The 14,393-nt window shown below is 53.9% G+C and overlaps 1 protein-coding gene across 1 annotated transcript; it reads left to right on the top strand.

Moving 5' to 3' along the window:
• Window positions 1–434: 434 nt before the first annotated feature.
• ZNF622 (zinc finger protein 622) lies at window positions 435–13,685 on the top strand. Its single transcript, XM_075540883.1, has 6 exons — window positions 435–1,217; window positions 3,673–3,930; window positions 4,177–4,339; window positions 8,571–8,677; window positions 12,088–12,231; window positions 13,409–13,685. The coding sequence occupies exons 1-6, from the start codon at window positions 587–589 to the stop codon at window positions 13,534–13,536; spliced, it is 1,431 nt and encodes a 476-aa protein (XP_075396998.1). The 5' UTR covers window positions 435–586; the 3' UTR covers window positions 13,537–13,685.
• The last annotated feature ends 708 nt before the right edge of the window (window positions 13,686–14,393 follow it).

Here is a 14,393-nt window from a genome sequence, read left to right as displayed (position 1 = left end):
CTACGCCACCAGGGCTCCTGCAAAAATATCTCTAGGAGACTTAGAAAGACCTGTGTGGCCAGAACGACATTTCTACGGGACAGAAGATTGGCGGTACCACTGTTGCCTAGCTGTCAAGCATCCCAGGGAGGCGCCCGCGCCCCGGCCACCGGTTGCTTTAAAAGGGCCGGGCTCGCAGGGTGGGACCCGGCGGTACAGACCGGCCTCGGCAAAGGCGCGACCCGCGGACGGCGACTCGCGAGCGGCGAACTCCGAGTCACCCGGGCCGTCGGAAGCCGCTCCCTCTCATTCCCGGGACGCGGCCGCCGCGCCCACCCCTTATACGTCACTCCGCACCGAGCGTCCACCAATCAGCACCTTGCATCCGGCTCCTCGACGGGGCGCGGTCGCGGGTCTGGGCGGGACTTCCTGTCTAGCACGTACTCCTTCCGGCGTGCGCCGGCGATTCCCCCGGAGTTTCCGGAAGTCGGCGCGCCGCGTTCTCCCTCTGGACCGCTGTGGCGCCTGAAGTCTGAAGAGGGTTTCGTGGCATCAGGGCGCTGCTCGCAGGGTTCCTAGCTGGTGGCGGCTGTTTTCCCGCCCGGCCATGGCGACGTACACGTGCATCACCTGCCGGGTGGCGTTCCGCGACGCGGACTTGCAGCGGGCCCACTACAAGACGGACTGGCACCGCTACAACCTGCGGCGGAAGGTGGCCGACATGGCCCCGGTGACAGCCGAGGGCTTCCAGGAGCGGGTGCGGGCTCAGCGGGCTGTGGCCGAGGAGGAGAGCAAGGGCACGGCCACCTACTGCACCGTCTGCAGCAAGAAGTTTGCCTCCTTCAACGCCTACGAGAACCACCTGCAGTCGCGGCGCCATGTGGATCTGGAGAAGAAGGCGGTGCAGGCCGTCAACCGGCGTGTGGAGCGGATGAACGAGAAGAACCTGGAGAAGGGGCTGGACGCCGACAGCGTGGACAAGGACGCCATGAACGCGGCCATCCAGCAGGCCATCAAGGCGCAGCCGTCCATGTCGCCCAAGAAGGCCCCGTCAGGGCCCCGAGACCAGGCCCCGGGCCCCGGGGTGGCGGCAGATGGGGGCCGCGGGTCGCACAACCGAGACCCAGCCGAGAAGCCGCCCCGGCTCCAGTGGTTCGAACAGCAGGCGAGGAAATTGGCAAAGCAGCAGGGCGGGGAGAGCGAGGAGGAGGAGGAAGACGACGACCTGGATGGCGATGGTAATGGCCCTGCCGGGGGGTGTGTGGGGGGGTGATGATGGGCATGTCAGTCCAACTGATGGCAACTTCTGAGCCTGTCTGAAGAGTGAGGGTGACTCAGCTGCTCCCAAAGCCCGAGTTTGGCAGCATTCCGCCTAGGGACCGGTGCCTGTGTAGAATGCAAGTCTCACTGCCTTCAAGTCAGAGCGCCCCTATAGGACAGAGTAGAGCTAACTGCCGTGTGTGTGTGTATGTGTGTGTGTGTGTGTGTGTGTGTGTGTGTGTGACCGGTGCCTGTGTAGAATGCAAATCTCACTGTCTTCAAGTCAGAGCTCCCCTGTAGGACAGAGTAGAGCTAACTGCCGTGTGTGTGTGTGTGTGTGTGTGTGTGTGTGTGTGTGGTGTGGTGTGGTGTGTGTGTGGTGTGCGTGTGTGTGGTGTGCGTGTGTGTGTGTGTGTGTAGCAGGGGGGTGTTCCCAGGCAGTCTTTCTGCTCCCTAACTGCCGTGTGTGTGTGTGCGTGCGTGCGTGCGTGCGTGTGTGTGTGTGTGTGTGTAGCGGGGGGGTGTTCCCAGGCAGTCTTTCTGCTCCCTGGAGAGGCTCCTGGAGTCTAGCTGGTGACCTTGTGATTAGCTACCCTCCACTAAGCCACAGGGTCCCCTCCAGGCTTGAAGACACTCCCAGGAAAAAGAAACAGGGACTCCATCATTATTTGGGGGTGAATTGGGAGACTGGGTGGCGCAACTACGGAAAGGTTGGTGAACCCCCCACCACTCGGAGGAAAGGCCTTGTGATCTACTTCCCCTTGAAAATCCCACTGAGCACAGTTTTATTTTGACTCACACGAGGTTTCCATGCATCAGCGTAAACTCCACTGGCAGCTGGTTCGGGATGCTTTGTGGCGCCATGTGTTAAAGCAACCAACTACTATACACAGCGTCCCTGGGTGATTCCCAGGAGCCAGTTCAAGAGAGAATGATGAGACGTAGTGTGCTCCCTGGAATCCTACATAGACTCCCGAGTCAGAATTGATGGCATGGCACTGGGTTTGCTGTATATGAGGAAATGCTAATGTTACACCGGCCTCTAGAGTTTGCCATTCTACTGGTTTTTGAGGTGTGATGGGCTTGTACTTCTTTCAGTTGGTCAAAACAATAAAACGGAAGACTCATAATCACGGAGGAAAACAACAAAACCCACTGCTGCTGAGTTAATTCTGACTCAGTGATTCTATAAGACAGAGTAAAACTGCACCATAGGGTTTCTGAAGCTGTAAATCAGTGTTTCCCAAAGTAGTGGATACTGACCCCCTTGGATTGGAGTGATACTGGGCGGGGGGCAGCAAAAGTAAATGCCCACAGTTAATCCTGGATTGTGGGCTATAGTTTCAAAGTTTTCAATAATGAAGAAGGCACTGTGTAATTTTTTTTCTTGAAAAGGGCCCAATAAGTATGGGAACTTGGGCTATAAATCTTTATGGAAGCAGACAGCCTCATCTTCCTCCCACAGAGTGACTGGTGGGTTTGAACTGCTGACCCTCTGGTTAGCAGCCCAATGCTTTATCCTCTTTGTCACTAGGACTGTTTCACAGTCAGCTAGCCAACCTGAAAGGGGTGGTTTGAGCCAGCAACCTGCCTCCTTGGCTTTGTCAACTATTTATGACGTTCCTTGAGGGAGAACTGGCGACACCATAGTTAAGCACTTGACTATGAACTCACTGCCAACAAATCTACCTCACAGTCAGTGATTCTGAATCTTGCCAACCCTGAAGCACAGTGTGGAACTCCTGTCCATTGCTGAGGCTGTACGTCCTTCTGGAGCAGAAAACCTCATCTTTGGAATTAGCTGACCTTGAACAACTGACTTTGGAGTTAGCAGTCCACCATGTGACCCACTACTCCACCAGCGCTTTTTTGCTGAGAGGGTGGCACTTTGAGGCCACCATCACCTGTCCCTACAGGGTCATTCTGGGTCAGAATTGATGTCAGTGGATAGTGGGCTAGCCTATCAAGGAGCCCTGTAGCACAGTGGTTAAGTGGCTCAGACAATAGAGGCTCCCAGGGAGAAAGCTGAGGCAGTTCGCCTCCATGAGGCAGTTCCACTCTAACCCAGAAGGTCTTGAATGTTTGGCTTCTGCTTTGATGTCATTCTGTCCTTCATCTCACAGCCCGTCAACCCTGACATTGTTTGGCACCCTGCCATCCCCACTCACCTTCCCCCAGTGTTTCTGGGTAACAGGTACAGGCAGATCCTAACACATCATTCAGTCTGCAGCCCCTGAACTATGAGTTCAGTCCTGGCCACAGACCGCTCTGTGGGAACCGAATTGCTCCAAGGTCTGTCTTAGGGGCCACTGCACCGCCTGGCTCCCCCAGAGTCCGAGTGGGTCCCCTTGGCCTTTGTGAATGTTTGCGGCATCTCGGGTTATGGGGGCTATGCGTCTGACACTGACTCTTTTTCCCAACTCTGGCTGGAAGATTGGGAAGATCTGGACTCCGATGAAGAAGAATTGGAATGTGGAGATGCTGAGACTGGGGATGAAGGCATCGAGGAGGAGGAGGAAGGGGCTGAGGAGCGCCCGCCCCTTGGGGCCATCCCTGTAACAGACTGCTTATTCTGTTCCCATCACTCAAGCTCCCTGATGAAGAACGTGGCTCACATGACAAAAGCGCACAGCTTCTTTATTCCCGATATAGAATACCTTTGTGATTTGAAGGGACTGATTCACTATTTGGGTATGTACGGGCGTTCTCGTCTGCACTCAGAAGAAGTACTTTATCGAGGGGGAGGGCTCAGCACACGAGGGAGGGCCCATTCTTGACTGCGGTGGTCCACAGCACCCTTTGACCAAATGGCTGCTGCTTTGGTGGAAACCAAAAGCCCCTTGAATGGTTTTGGAAGTATGGGGACACAATGGGGAGGGGCTCACCTGCCTGCCTACCAAAAGCCTCATTGGCGTTCTCTCCTCATCCCTCCTCCAGGGGAGAAAGTTGGGGTGGGGAAGATTTGCTTGTGGTGCAACGAGAAAGGGCGGTCCTTCTATTCCACGGAAGCCGTGCAGGCCCACATGAATGACAAGAGCCACTGCAAGCTCTTCACCGACGGCGACGCTGCCTTGGAATTTGCCGACTTCTACGACTTCAGGTGCGTCTGTGGTGGCAGTGCTGTGTATTCACATGGCAGTCATGGGCACTTGGAGCCACACTGGTAACCTGTGCTGTGTGCCGGCCACCGTTCCTGATAGTCTTTGTCCGGCTTTTCACTGTGACTTCGTGAGCAGAGCAGCGCAGCAGCTCTACATTCGTTTAGACACTCTGGGATTGATTGCAGTCCCTGCAATGTATCATCACGGGTCCTACTTCTTCCCTCCTTTTCTTGTTCCCATTCCTTCTCTTTTCCGGACCCTTCTGAGCTTTTCCTTGGGGGAAATCCTGCCCTGTGGAGCCTCTGATGGCTGGTCATCTAGAGTGCACTAGAGTGCACTAGGGTTACTGTGCCCCTCGTAGACCAGTCTATTTGGGGACTGAAAATTGAGTTGTCGGTGAGTTCCTTTCCAGGGCTGACAGGTGGGTGACAAAGAACTGTAATCTGAAGGGTTCCACCCACTCCTATCCGACCAGTGAGCCTGGTCTTTGTTCGGAGTGTGAGTTTTGCTCCACATTTTCCTCCCGCTCTATCCAGGACCCTCTCTCTCATCCAGCCCTTTTCGGAGCAGAGTGTTTCTTACATTCTTAATCCTCTGACAGCACCTTTATATGAGGTGGCTTCTCCTCTAGTCCCCTGCTCATTTAAGAATCTGACCTTACGCACCAGAAATCCGGGCTCAAACATACATTGCCTGACTCCCAAACTGGTTTTTTATTTTGTTGTTAAGTGGGCAGTTATTTTTTGCCAGTTACCTGGTGAAGGTGCTCTCTGGACAGGTATGGCATGTAGGCAGTTTTGGTGTCTTGAGTGTCCTTGAGTCACATGCTGCCGCCTAAGACTTTTGAGGTGGTATGGTAGCTGGCCTTGGGCACACTGAGGCTTCGATGGTGTGCTTATTCCATAGGTGCCTGGCTCCCACCTGCCATCTTGAATAGTCACACCTTCTGCGGCAAATGTGCGTGTCCGGCCGTGCGGACCTTGGGCTGTGACTAAAGGGGTGTCTGTAGCCCAGCAGGAAGGGAGCCGGGTGTCAGAGTACGTGAGATGGGCCTGCACTGGACACAGCTGTTCAGGAAAGAGAATGTACCCAGTCTTTAAATCTCCTCTGCATTTTCTCTCTGACTAGATTTTGCAACCTGGGGATTTGTCATTGCTGAGTTTAGGAAGGGAGCCCTGGAGGGGCAATGGGTGAAGGGTAAGTTGCCCTCCAAAGAGTTGACAGTGACAATCCACTGGCCGCTCCCTCGGAGAAAGAGGGGGGCCATCTGCCTCTGTAAAGGTGATAGACTGGAAGCCCCATGGGGCAGTTCTCTGTCCGATAGGGACACTCTGAGTAGGGATTCACTGACATCGGGGGTGCTGGGTTAGGGGTGGAGAACTGGAGAGGCAAGCTGAGTAACTCTGGGCAGGAAGTCTTCTCCAGGTGAAGGGAACACTTTCTTCTGCTCAAGTTTCCCTTCAGACAGCGACATGTTCGACCCTGTGTCTTAAGTCTAAACAGAACACTTAGAGCAGACGCCAGGAGATTAGTCTAGGCTGCTGTCATGCAGCCACGCACTCAGCCTTCGCCCTGTCTACACACTCGTCCCTGCTTGGTCTCCGTCAGGATCCCAACCAGTCTTGGGCCTCAGTGGCTCCAACAGTCAGCTCTCCGGAGAGTTGGAAAGCCTCCAGGCTCACTGCGGTTGATTGATTTCAGCTCGCGACTCCCTTGTAGGAGTGTCATGGCTCTGTTGGGTTTCCGAGGCTGAGATTTTACAGGAACAGACTGCCTCATCTTTCTCCCATGGAGCGCCTATTGGGTTTGAATCGCCAACCTTGGGGTTAGCTATCCAATGGTTAACCCACAGCACTCAAATCAAACTCCGAGCCATAGAGTTGATTTTAGACTCGTAGCTGACTGTGATCAAATGGTTCTGACTCATAATGACCTTTGTACAGAGAACTAGACACTGCCCGGTCCTGCACCATCTTCACAACTGTCGTGCTGTTGAGCCCGTTGTGCAGCCACAGAGTCAGTCATCTCACTGAATGGCTTCTTTCCTGCTTCCCATACGGAGACCCTATATAACATTAATGAGACTAAATCTTTATGGGAGCAGACAGCCTCATTTTTCTCTCAGAGCAGCTGGTGGGTTTGGACCTTGTGATTGGCTATGTGGTGCTTAGCCCAGGCACTGCTAGCCCTCCAAGTGATGCTTCTGTGAGCTTTCGGGCATGTATGAGCCCCAGTACCAGATCTTATATCTCCCTTCAGCTGCCCCAAGCATCTGACCACTTCTCACGCCTTCCACTGCACTGACTTCCTGATTTGTTAATCCCTGTATTCTCTTAAGGGGATCACCCTAGCCATTAAAACAAGTAAGATCAAATTCAACTCACTTGGCTTCCCATCTTGCTCAGTAGAAAAGCCTTATCATACCCCCTCCCCTGCCGTGAAATTCTCTGCTCTGTCGTTTGTATTTCCTTGTTTCGCACTCACAGCCCCAGGCCCCTGGGTTCTCAGCTCAAGGTCCTGTCAAACTGCCATTCCTCAAGTGCCCAGCACCTGGAGGCAGTGACGTCTCCAGGCCCACTGTCTCGCTGACCTTCCCCAAACCCAGGCACGGCTGTTCTGCCCTCCTGAAGTAATCGTGGTGGTCACCTGTAAGTGCAGAGCGGACTTTTGTCCGTTTTTAAACTTCTGAAAGATCGAATCACAAAGCATGTGCTTTAGGATGTCTTCTTTCAGGCAACTTTGTGGATGTGACTGTGATCTATGTCACTGGGATGTAGGTGGAGACAACGGGGCCTGGTGGTGCAGTGGTTAAGTGCTCAGGAATGGAAAGAACCCACCAGCAGCTCCCCAGGAGGAAAGTGCTGGCATTTGGCTCCTGTAAGGACATGCGCAGTGGATACCCTACGTGCAGGGCAGCGTACGCGGTCCTGAGCGGTCACTGCGGGGTCGTAGAATCCACTGAGCCGCACACCATTCACTGCCATCCTAGAGCTCTCCGCTGACGAGCCGCAGCCTGCAGTCTGGCGATACGGGTGTGCTTGGTTCCCGTTTGAGGACCAGAACAAGCAGTGCTGTTGGATCATTCTAGTCTGTGTCTGGCAAACGTGTGTGCACAGGGCTATTCCGAGGAGTAGAGTTTAGTGTAACAGAAGCTGCACCCCAGCCCCTTCCCGCGTAGTCAGCTTGGACCCAGGGCTCCCGTCTAGGGCTTCCAAGATTGTAAGTCTCCACAGGAGCAGATAGCCTCATCTTTCTTCCTTGGAGCAGCTCGTGGGTTTGAACCGCCGCCCTTGTGGTTAGTAGCCCAGGGCATAGCCCAGGGCGCCACTATTTGCATATGTGCTCATCCTCTCCACGGTGCTTCTCCATCCTTGCACGGGAGAGGGACGTTCTCCCCCTCTAACCCTTTTTTGTCCTTTCCGCCGTTTGGGTAGGTATGTGCTAGAAGCCCACTGTGGTTGTAACTTGCATCCTCCTCGGGAGTAACGAGTCCGGAACATGTTTGTGCGTGAGCCAGGCGTGTGGACATGCTTCGCGAAGGCTCCCATACCTTTGAGAACATGTACTTGTCAGTCCTTTCCCCTGTGAATGTGAATTTGTGAACAGTTCTAGGATCATACGGGTCTCCAGAGTTGCAATGTGGTCACTCGGGTGACCAAGCGGCTATTTAAATTAATGAAAATGAAACGAAAAACTGAAATCTTCAGTTGTCTCTCAGCCAGTTCAGTAGCTGTTGTGAGTAGCTGCTGTGTTGGGACAGTAGGTGGAGACCAATTCTGTCGCACAGAGTTCTCGGGGAGCGAGCTGTTCTCCCGTGGCTGTGCCACCCGCCCGCCCTGTGTTCTTCCCCCTGAGCTGGCTGCCTTCCTGGGGTCAATGAGAAACCCAAACCCATTGCTGCTGATTTGATTCAGACTCAGGGCCACCCTGTAGGACAGAGTAGAACTGCCCTTTAGGGCTCCCACAGCCGTAAATCTTTATGGGAGCAGACTGCCGGGCTCTCTGTTAGCAGCCAACACTTGACCACTGCGCCCCAGCCGCCTGTGGAGGGAGTGCGTGCAGTTACACACACAACATGCTAACAGGATGGTTTTCCCCCAAAGACCATCAGTCGGCCTTGGGCTCTTAGGGACCTCGGGGTTTGCCCCCTGGACTGGCAAGGGGGTGCATGCCTTTTCAGTACACGCGAGGGCCTGGTCTGAGTCAGCTTTTGTCCTTTCACTCTCCCAGGAGTAGCTATCCAGATCATAAGGAAGGGGACGACACGGAGCAGGCCTTGTCCTCGGACAAGAACTTGGAGTATGATGATGAAACCATGGAGCTGATTCTACCTTCTGGTGAGTGCGCATGTCCAAAGGAGGCAGCTTGCTGCCACCTGGGTTTGGTGGAGGGACCGGTCCCTGATCAGTCGCCCCCCTTCTTTCCTCGCTGAGGGCATGGCAAGGTGACAGACACCCATGTCCTCGTCAGACGCAAGCCCAGTGCTGCCGGTGTGAGTCGGCGCAGTGTCTGCTCTCTTCTCTAGTTTCTCCTCCGCTTTGCATTTTGATGGGGGGCTGTTTCTCCATTTTCTGGTCTCATCTAAACTTTGTGTGATAATCTTGTCCTTATTCTTTGACCTGATAGCATTTGCTTCCTTTCTTATAAATAAGGGTGAATTAAAAAGAATTTCAACAGCATCATAGACACCTCATCACACAAATATCAGCATGTGACGCTATTGCTTGTCAGCATGTCCTCTGTGTAGGTCTGTCCATGTTTGAAGGCTGAGTTTCCATCTCAAGCCCTTCCCCGAAACATTCTGACCACATCAATTTGGACCACCTCCAAATGGCCATTTCAGCATCCTTTAGAGACTCAGATCATCACGTTACTCTGGGAAGTTCTTTAGCGTTTGGGGACAAAAAGAAACCTGGAGGGCAGGATGGGCAGGGTTAGGCCTGTAGGGTGGCTGGGGTAAGATTTCCCAACGAAATTTTCCTAGGAAAACCCTGTTACTCGTCTGTCCCTGACCCCTGGAGAATGAGCAGGTGCCCAGAGGAAGAAACGCCTTTAGCACAACTTGGACCTCTTCTCCCCACTGCACTTTGCTCAGATTTCTGTATAGTAGTCCTATGCTCACCCTGTGTCCTCTTGAGAGGAAGCCTCAAGATTACCCCTTTAGAACGGTCCCCACCCACACAGCTTACCCCTTTGAAGAAAGAAATGTCTGTTGTTGAAATCTGTTCTTTCCTGGAGAATTCTGTGTTCAGGTGTGCTCAGTTGTCAGTTGTTAGTTAGGGTGGGCTCGAAGACTAGGGTGCTGCTGATTGGGTTCAGGTGCTGATGTAGGAAGCATAGAGATACTTCATCTACAACAGTTAGTCAGAGGCCGATTTAAGCCAGTGCTTTCAATCCAGTTAAGTCAGAATGGTGTCTAGTAAACTCGGTGGCAGTGTGAAGGGCACCCAGCAGAGGGCGCCGGCAAGAGTCCTTGCGCGGCTGCCTCCAGGGCTCTTCTGTCGCCTTGGAGGCAGTAGCCATGGAAGACCCATCTCCGGTGCTAGCTGCAGGCGACCTCCGTGAAACTGGTGGTGGGTGCGCAGGGGACGTCCAAGTTCCTTGCCAAATGGAATGCCCTGTGCAAAGTGATTCGCTAAGTAGAGGCGGGTAGCTTTGTCGTTGGTTATTACTGGCATGAAAGATGTGTCATGACATAGACACAACCTGTTAACCTGTGTTAGCCACTGAGCTGCGCATTAGAGATGAGGTGCTTTGAGGAGGGCCTTCCCCGGGAGGCCTGCTCAGCACAGCCGAGGCGCTGAGTGTCACACGCTCACTGTCACCGACACTCTCTCCTGCCAGCTGGCAGAGCCAAGGCCCTGAGCAGCAGAAGCCTTTTCAAGAGTGTCTTGAAAAGCCAACCTTCCTAAGATAGCTGCCCAGTTGCTGCGCAGGACTGTAGGGATACAGTTGGGTTCCAGGCCAGTGGCCAGCCTTCATGTGCAGTGATTTGGGAGTGATTGATGCTTGCTGCAAACCTGGAGCTGCCCGGCATAATCCCAGTCCACATTGCAGGCGGTTCCTGCCTGAGGCTTCTGTCTCCCCAGCCTTGCTGCTTGCTTAGTGCCTGTGGCCTTTGAGCTTGTTAATACTCGTGCTGAAACGTTTGCATCCGATGTGGGTCAAATGCGTGTATCCTGAAAGCAAACCAAACCCGCTGCCATCAGATCCATTCCAACTCAGGGCGACTCTGCGTAGTGTTTCTTTTCAGGAGGAGATCCTTCATCGTTCTCCCACGGAGTGGCTGGGGGTTTGAATTGCCCACCTTGCAGACTCCTCAAGTTGCTCCTCCAGTAGAGCTCTCGCTCCGTCAGGTGCTCATTAGCTACAGACATTTGCGAGCTTTTGCTGAGATCAGTGCCTTCCTCTCACCGTTTTCTTCCTTGAACCGTGCAGGGCCTCAACCCTGTCCAACACAGCCCCTTCTTCCCGCCGCCACTGACTTATGACTTGACGCTGACCAAGCGATTGTGAATACATCAGAATGGCGTGGCAGTTAATATTCACCAACTGTTTCTGAAAGAGTGATTGGCTTAGCTTTACCAGCTCCTTCCAGATAAGCTGATGCTGTAGGGAGGTCAGCTCACGGCAGCCATCCTGTTCATTCTAGTTCTCTGGGTGAGTGCAAAAATTCAGAAAGCTCTAGAGCCAGATTCCTCCGCCTTGGCGCTGTGACACACGAACATGTCCTATGCCTTGTCGCATGGGAGTGAGTGGCCTCTGCCCATTAGGTGCCAGGAGCAACCCTCTACGTGCCACACTCGAACTCTCCCCAATCACCAAGGTCATGGAAGCAAAGGACCGGGACCACTTGCAGCTCTTCATTGTCTTTGTATGGAAACAAGTTCAAGGCCCAGCCTCTACAGGCCCCCTCCCCACATTGTATTGAGTCTTAGGTGAGCGAGCCTTCGTAGCAAATGAGCTTCCCTCTAACAGTTAGTGCAGGTTAGCTAGCCAGCCCCTGGCGGTAGTTTCCTCACCTTGTGGACATCCTCAGGACCTGCCCTGTCTGCTCTGTCGCCACGGATCTCGTTTCCCATGCCCCCCTTGCATTCGTCTTTCCTTTGGGGTGAATCTTTGACCATTTGGTCTCATAGTCCGCTGTTCAAGGAAGCTTATTACTCATGTGCGAGGGTTATATTTTAAGCCAAACTTGTCTGGTGGTCAGGTGACCTATAAATCGAAGCATAGTCTGGGGGTGGCAAGTGGTCGTTGCCCCTGTCTGTGTGGGAAGTCTGGGGCTTGGTTCTGCCTTTCGCTCTCGCTGCTCTGGGCTGCGGCCCTCCAGTGTGCTTTTGTTGGCCTCGCTTCCTGTGTGACTTTGCAAGGCTGTATCCCCCAGGCTGAGTTTTTGGCCTGAGAGACTTGCTGCTCCATTCATTTCCAATATCTCCTTTCGGTGCCCTTTATCACCCTCTTGACTTGCTGTCTTCTCGTTCATCAGCAGGTGGCAGTAGAACGCTGGCCAGCCTGGCACAGCCACCCTGCCCACGCTTTAGAGCCACGTTTCCCAAAGTGGGGAGCCAGAACAATTAAAAGGGGCTGTACCTACACTTTATCCTTTGCCAGGAGTGCAGAGTAACGTGTGGTTTTTTGTTTCTGGAAAGCGGGGGCAGTAGGCCACATCACTTTGGGAGGCTGTGGTTGGAGCCCCACCTTGCAAACCGATCCTACTCATCGTGTCCCTCTGGCTCTCCATCCGCAGGTGCCAGGGTGGGCCATCGCTCCTTGATGAGGTACTACAAGCAGCGGTTTGGTCTGTCAAGAGCCGTGACGGTCGCTAAAAACAAGGCAGCCGTGGGCCGAGTCCTCCAGCAGTACCGAGCCCTGGGCTGGACCGGCAGCACAGGTACGGGCGCCCAGTGGGACCACCCGGGACCAGGACACTCCAGAGGCTTGGTGCTGCACTCCCCATTTCTGCTGTCTATAAGGTGTCGCTCCAAGCTCGAGCTCACTGCCACTGAGTCAATTCTAACTCATAGCAACTCTACAGGCCAAAGTAGAATTGTCCCGGATGTTTCTGAGACCGTAACTCTACAGGGAAGTGTAAAGCCGTTGTTTTCTCCTGCAGAGCAGCTGGTGGTTTAGAACCGCTGACCTTTCATTGGCAGCCCAGCACATCACCACTGTACCCTCAGGGCTCCTTGATGCCTCTCCAGGGACACAGAACATCTTGGCTCAGGAGTGACACATTCCCAGACTCTGTCTTCCTGGCATAGTGACTTCCTCACCCGAGCCAGTCATCATTAATGTATCGGAAGAGAATGGTCACAGACACGGCCATTTCATAATCATCAGAGGTTGAAGTGAACCAGGCAGGCTGCATGGAGGGATGGGGTAGGGCACTAGTGGTTAATGACATGAGCTGCGGTGTCACTCGGGACTTCTGGCTCGAGTACAGCTGTAGGACAGAGGAGCACTGCTCCAAGAGTTTCCATGCTGGGATCTTTGCAGACACAGGCGGCCACATCTTCCTCCCAGGGAGCAGCTTTCAGATGGCATCCAAGTGCCTGACTGCTGCGCCACCAGGGCTCCTGACTGACCTGACGATCTGTAAGCCCCGCTGTCTCCTTTAGAACTAAGTAGTGAGGTTACTGATGGGGCCTCGCTGAGAAGGTTAAGATCTGAGTGTCATGTTGCCCACAAGTTCCACGTGGGTGGCATGATGGGCCAGGCAGATTGTAAGTCCCTCTTTTCGTGATTTTTCAAGGAGAGACCTTGGGCAGACCTGTCAGAAGGAGCGCCTGACTTGATAGCTGGCATCTGCCCCCTTAGATCAGTTTGGTGTGCCGCCTTTTCTCGTTGATGGAAGCTAAAGGTGCAAGTTCCCGGTTGCTGGGTCTACAGAGCAGGCTGCCCTTTGGGTGCAGATGCACGCTCACAGGCTGCAAAGCCCACTGCTTGTCAGCTCCTGGCTTAGGTAGAAGCGCCCAGTGAGCCCCAAATGACATGGGGCTCTTTGACAGAGATGTGGCTTTCTCGGGTCCCATGTGACAATGCGTATTTCTTGTTGCCCTTCCACCCAGGTGCAGCCCTCGTGCGAGAGCGGGACATGCAATATGTCCAGAGGATGAAGTCCAAGTGGATGCTGAAGACGGGCATGAAGAACAACGCCACCAAGCAGATGCATTTCAGGGCCCAAGTGAGATTCTGAGTGTGGACGCAGGGCGAGGGACGCCCTCCTGGGCAGGCAGCCCCTGGTCTGGGCGCCCGTGGAGGCAGCTGGGGGAGGGAAACCCCTTTGTGCTGCTATTTCTCCCAGCCTCCACCTGGTCTGACCACATAATAAACATCAGAATCCCACCAGTTTTCCAGTGTGTGTTTTTATAAAGTGAGTGAGCAGTGGATTCTGGGACTTAATGGAATGTCTTCTCCGAAGCTTCCAAATGGAAGCCCCTCACATGAGTGCATCCAGGTCCTCGCTTCCCATGGCCACGGGCGTTCTCTGGTTTGCATCCTCCACTGCTGTCTCTTTTCCAGGTGCTCCCGGCTGGTCTCCTTCCACTTTGCTGCCTGGTGCAGCACTGGTGGTGGTGCCTCCTCCTCCGTATGTACACCTGTAGAACCCTCTGGTCAGCCGTGGTGCCTGGCAATGAGGACTCTGCGTTTATTGGCTACAAAAGTGTCTGTCTGCCACTTCTTCCGGGCTTCAGGAGACAGAGCCTGCTGACTTTTGAGATTTTGGAATAAGACACTGTCCCCTCAACTCCCTCCATATCATAATTTGATAAAATTCTATTTTCCTTGGTGTAAAATGTGGAGGAAGTATCCAGCTTCCTCAGACTTCACAGGAGGGCAGGAGAGTCACCAGCAAGGCCACCCCGAGGCGCACTGCTGTGGAGTGGAGGTCAGGCGTGGTTTGCCCACTTTCCCGTGGCTGTCTCCCTGTTCGCTGCAGTGGCCATGCGGAACTCGCAGACCAGTCATGAGTGTGAGGTTTCAGAGGGAAGTTGGCAGGTTGCAATTAGGTCACCCGTCTCTGGTCATGACGGGTTCTGCCCAGCTCCTCCA

This window comes from Tenrec ecaudatus, chromosome 2, assembly GCF_050624435.1.
Source record: "Tenrec ecaudatus isolate mTenEca1 chromosome 2, mTenEca1.hap1, whole genome shotgun sequence".
NCBI classification, from domain to species: Eukaryota; Metazoa; Chordata; class Mammalia; order Afrosoricida; family Tenrecidae; genus Tenrec; species Tenrec ecaudatus.
The sequence above is the reverse complement of the archived record's forward strand: the minus strand, read 5'-3'. Positions and strand labels throughout refer to the sequence as shown.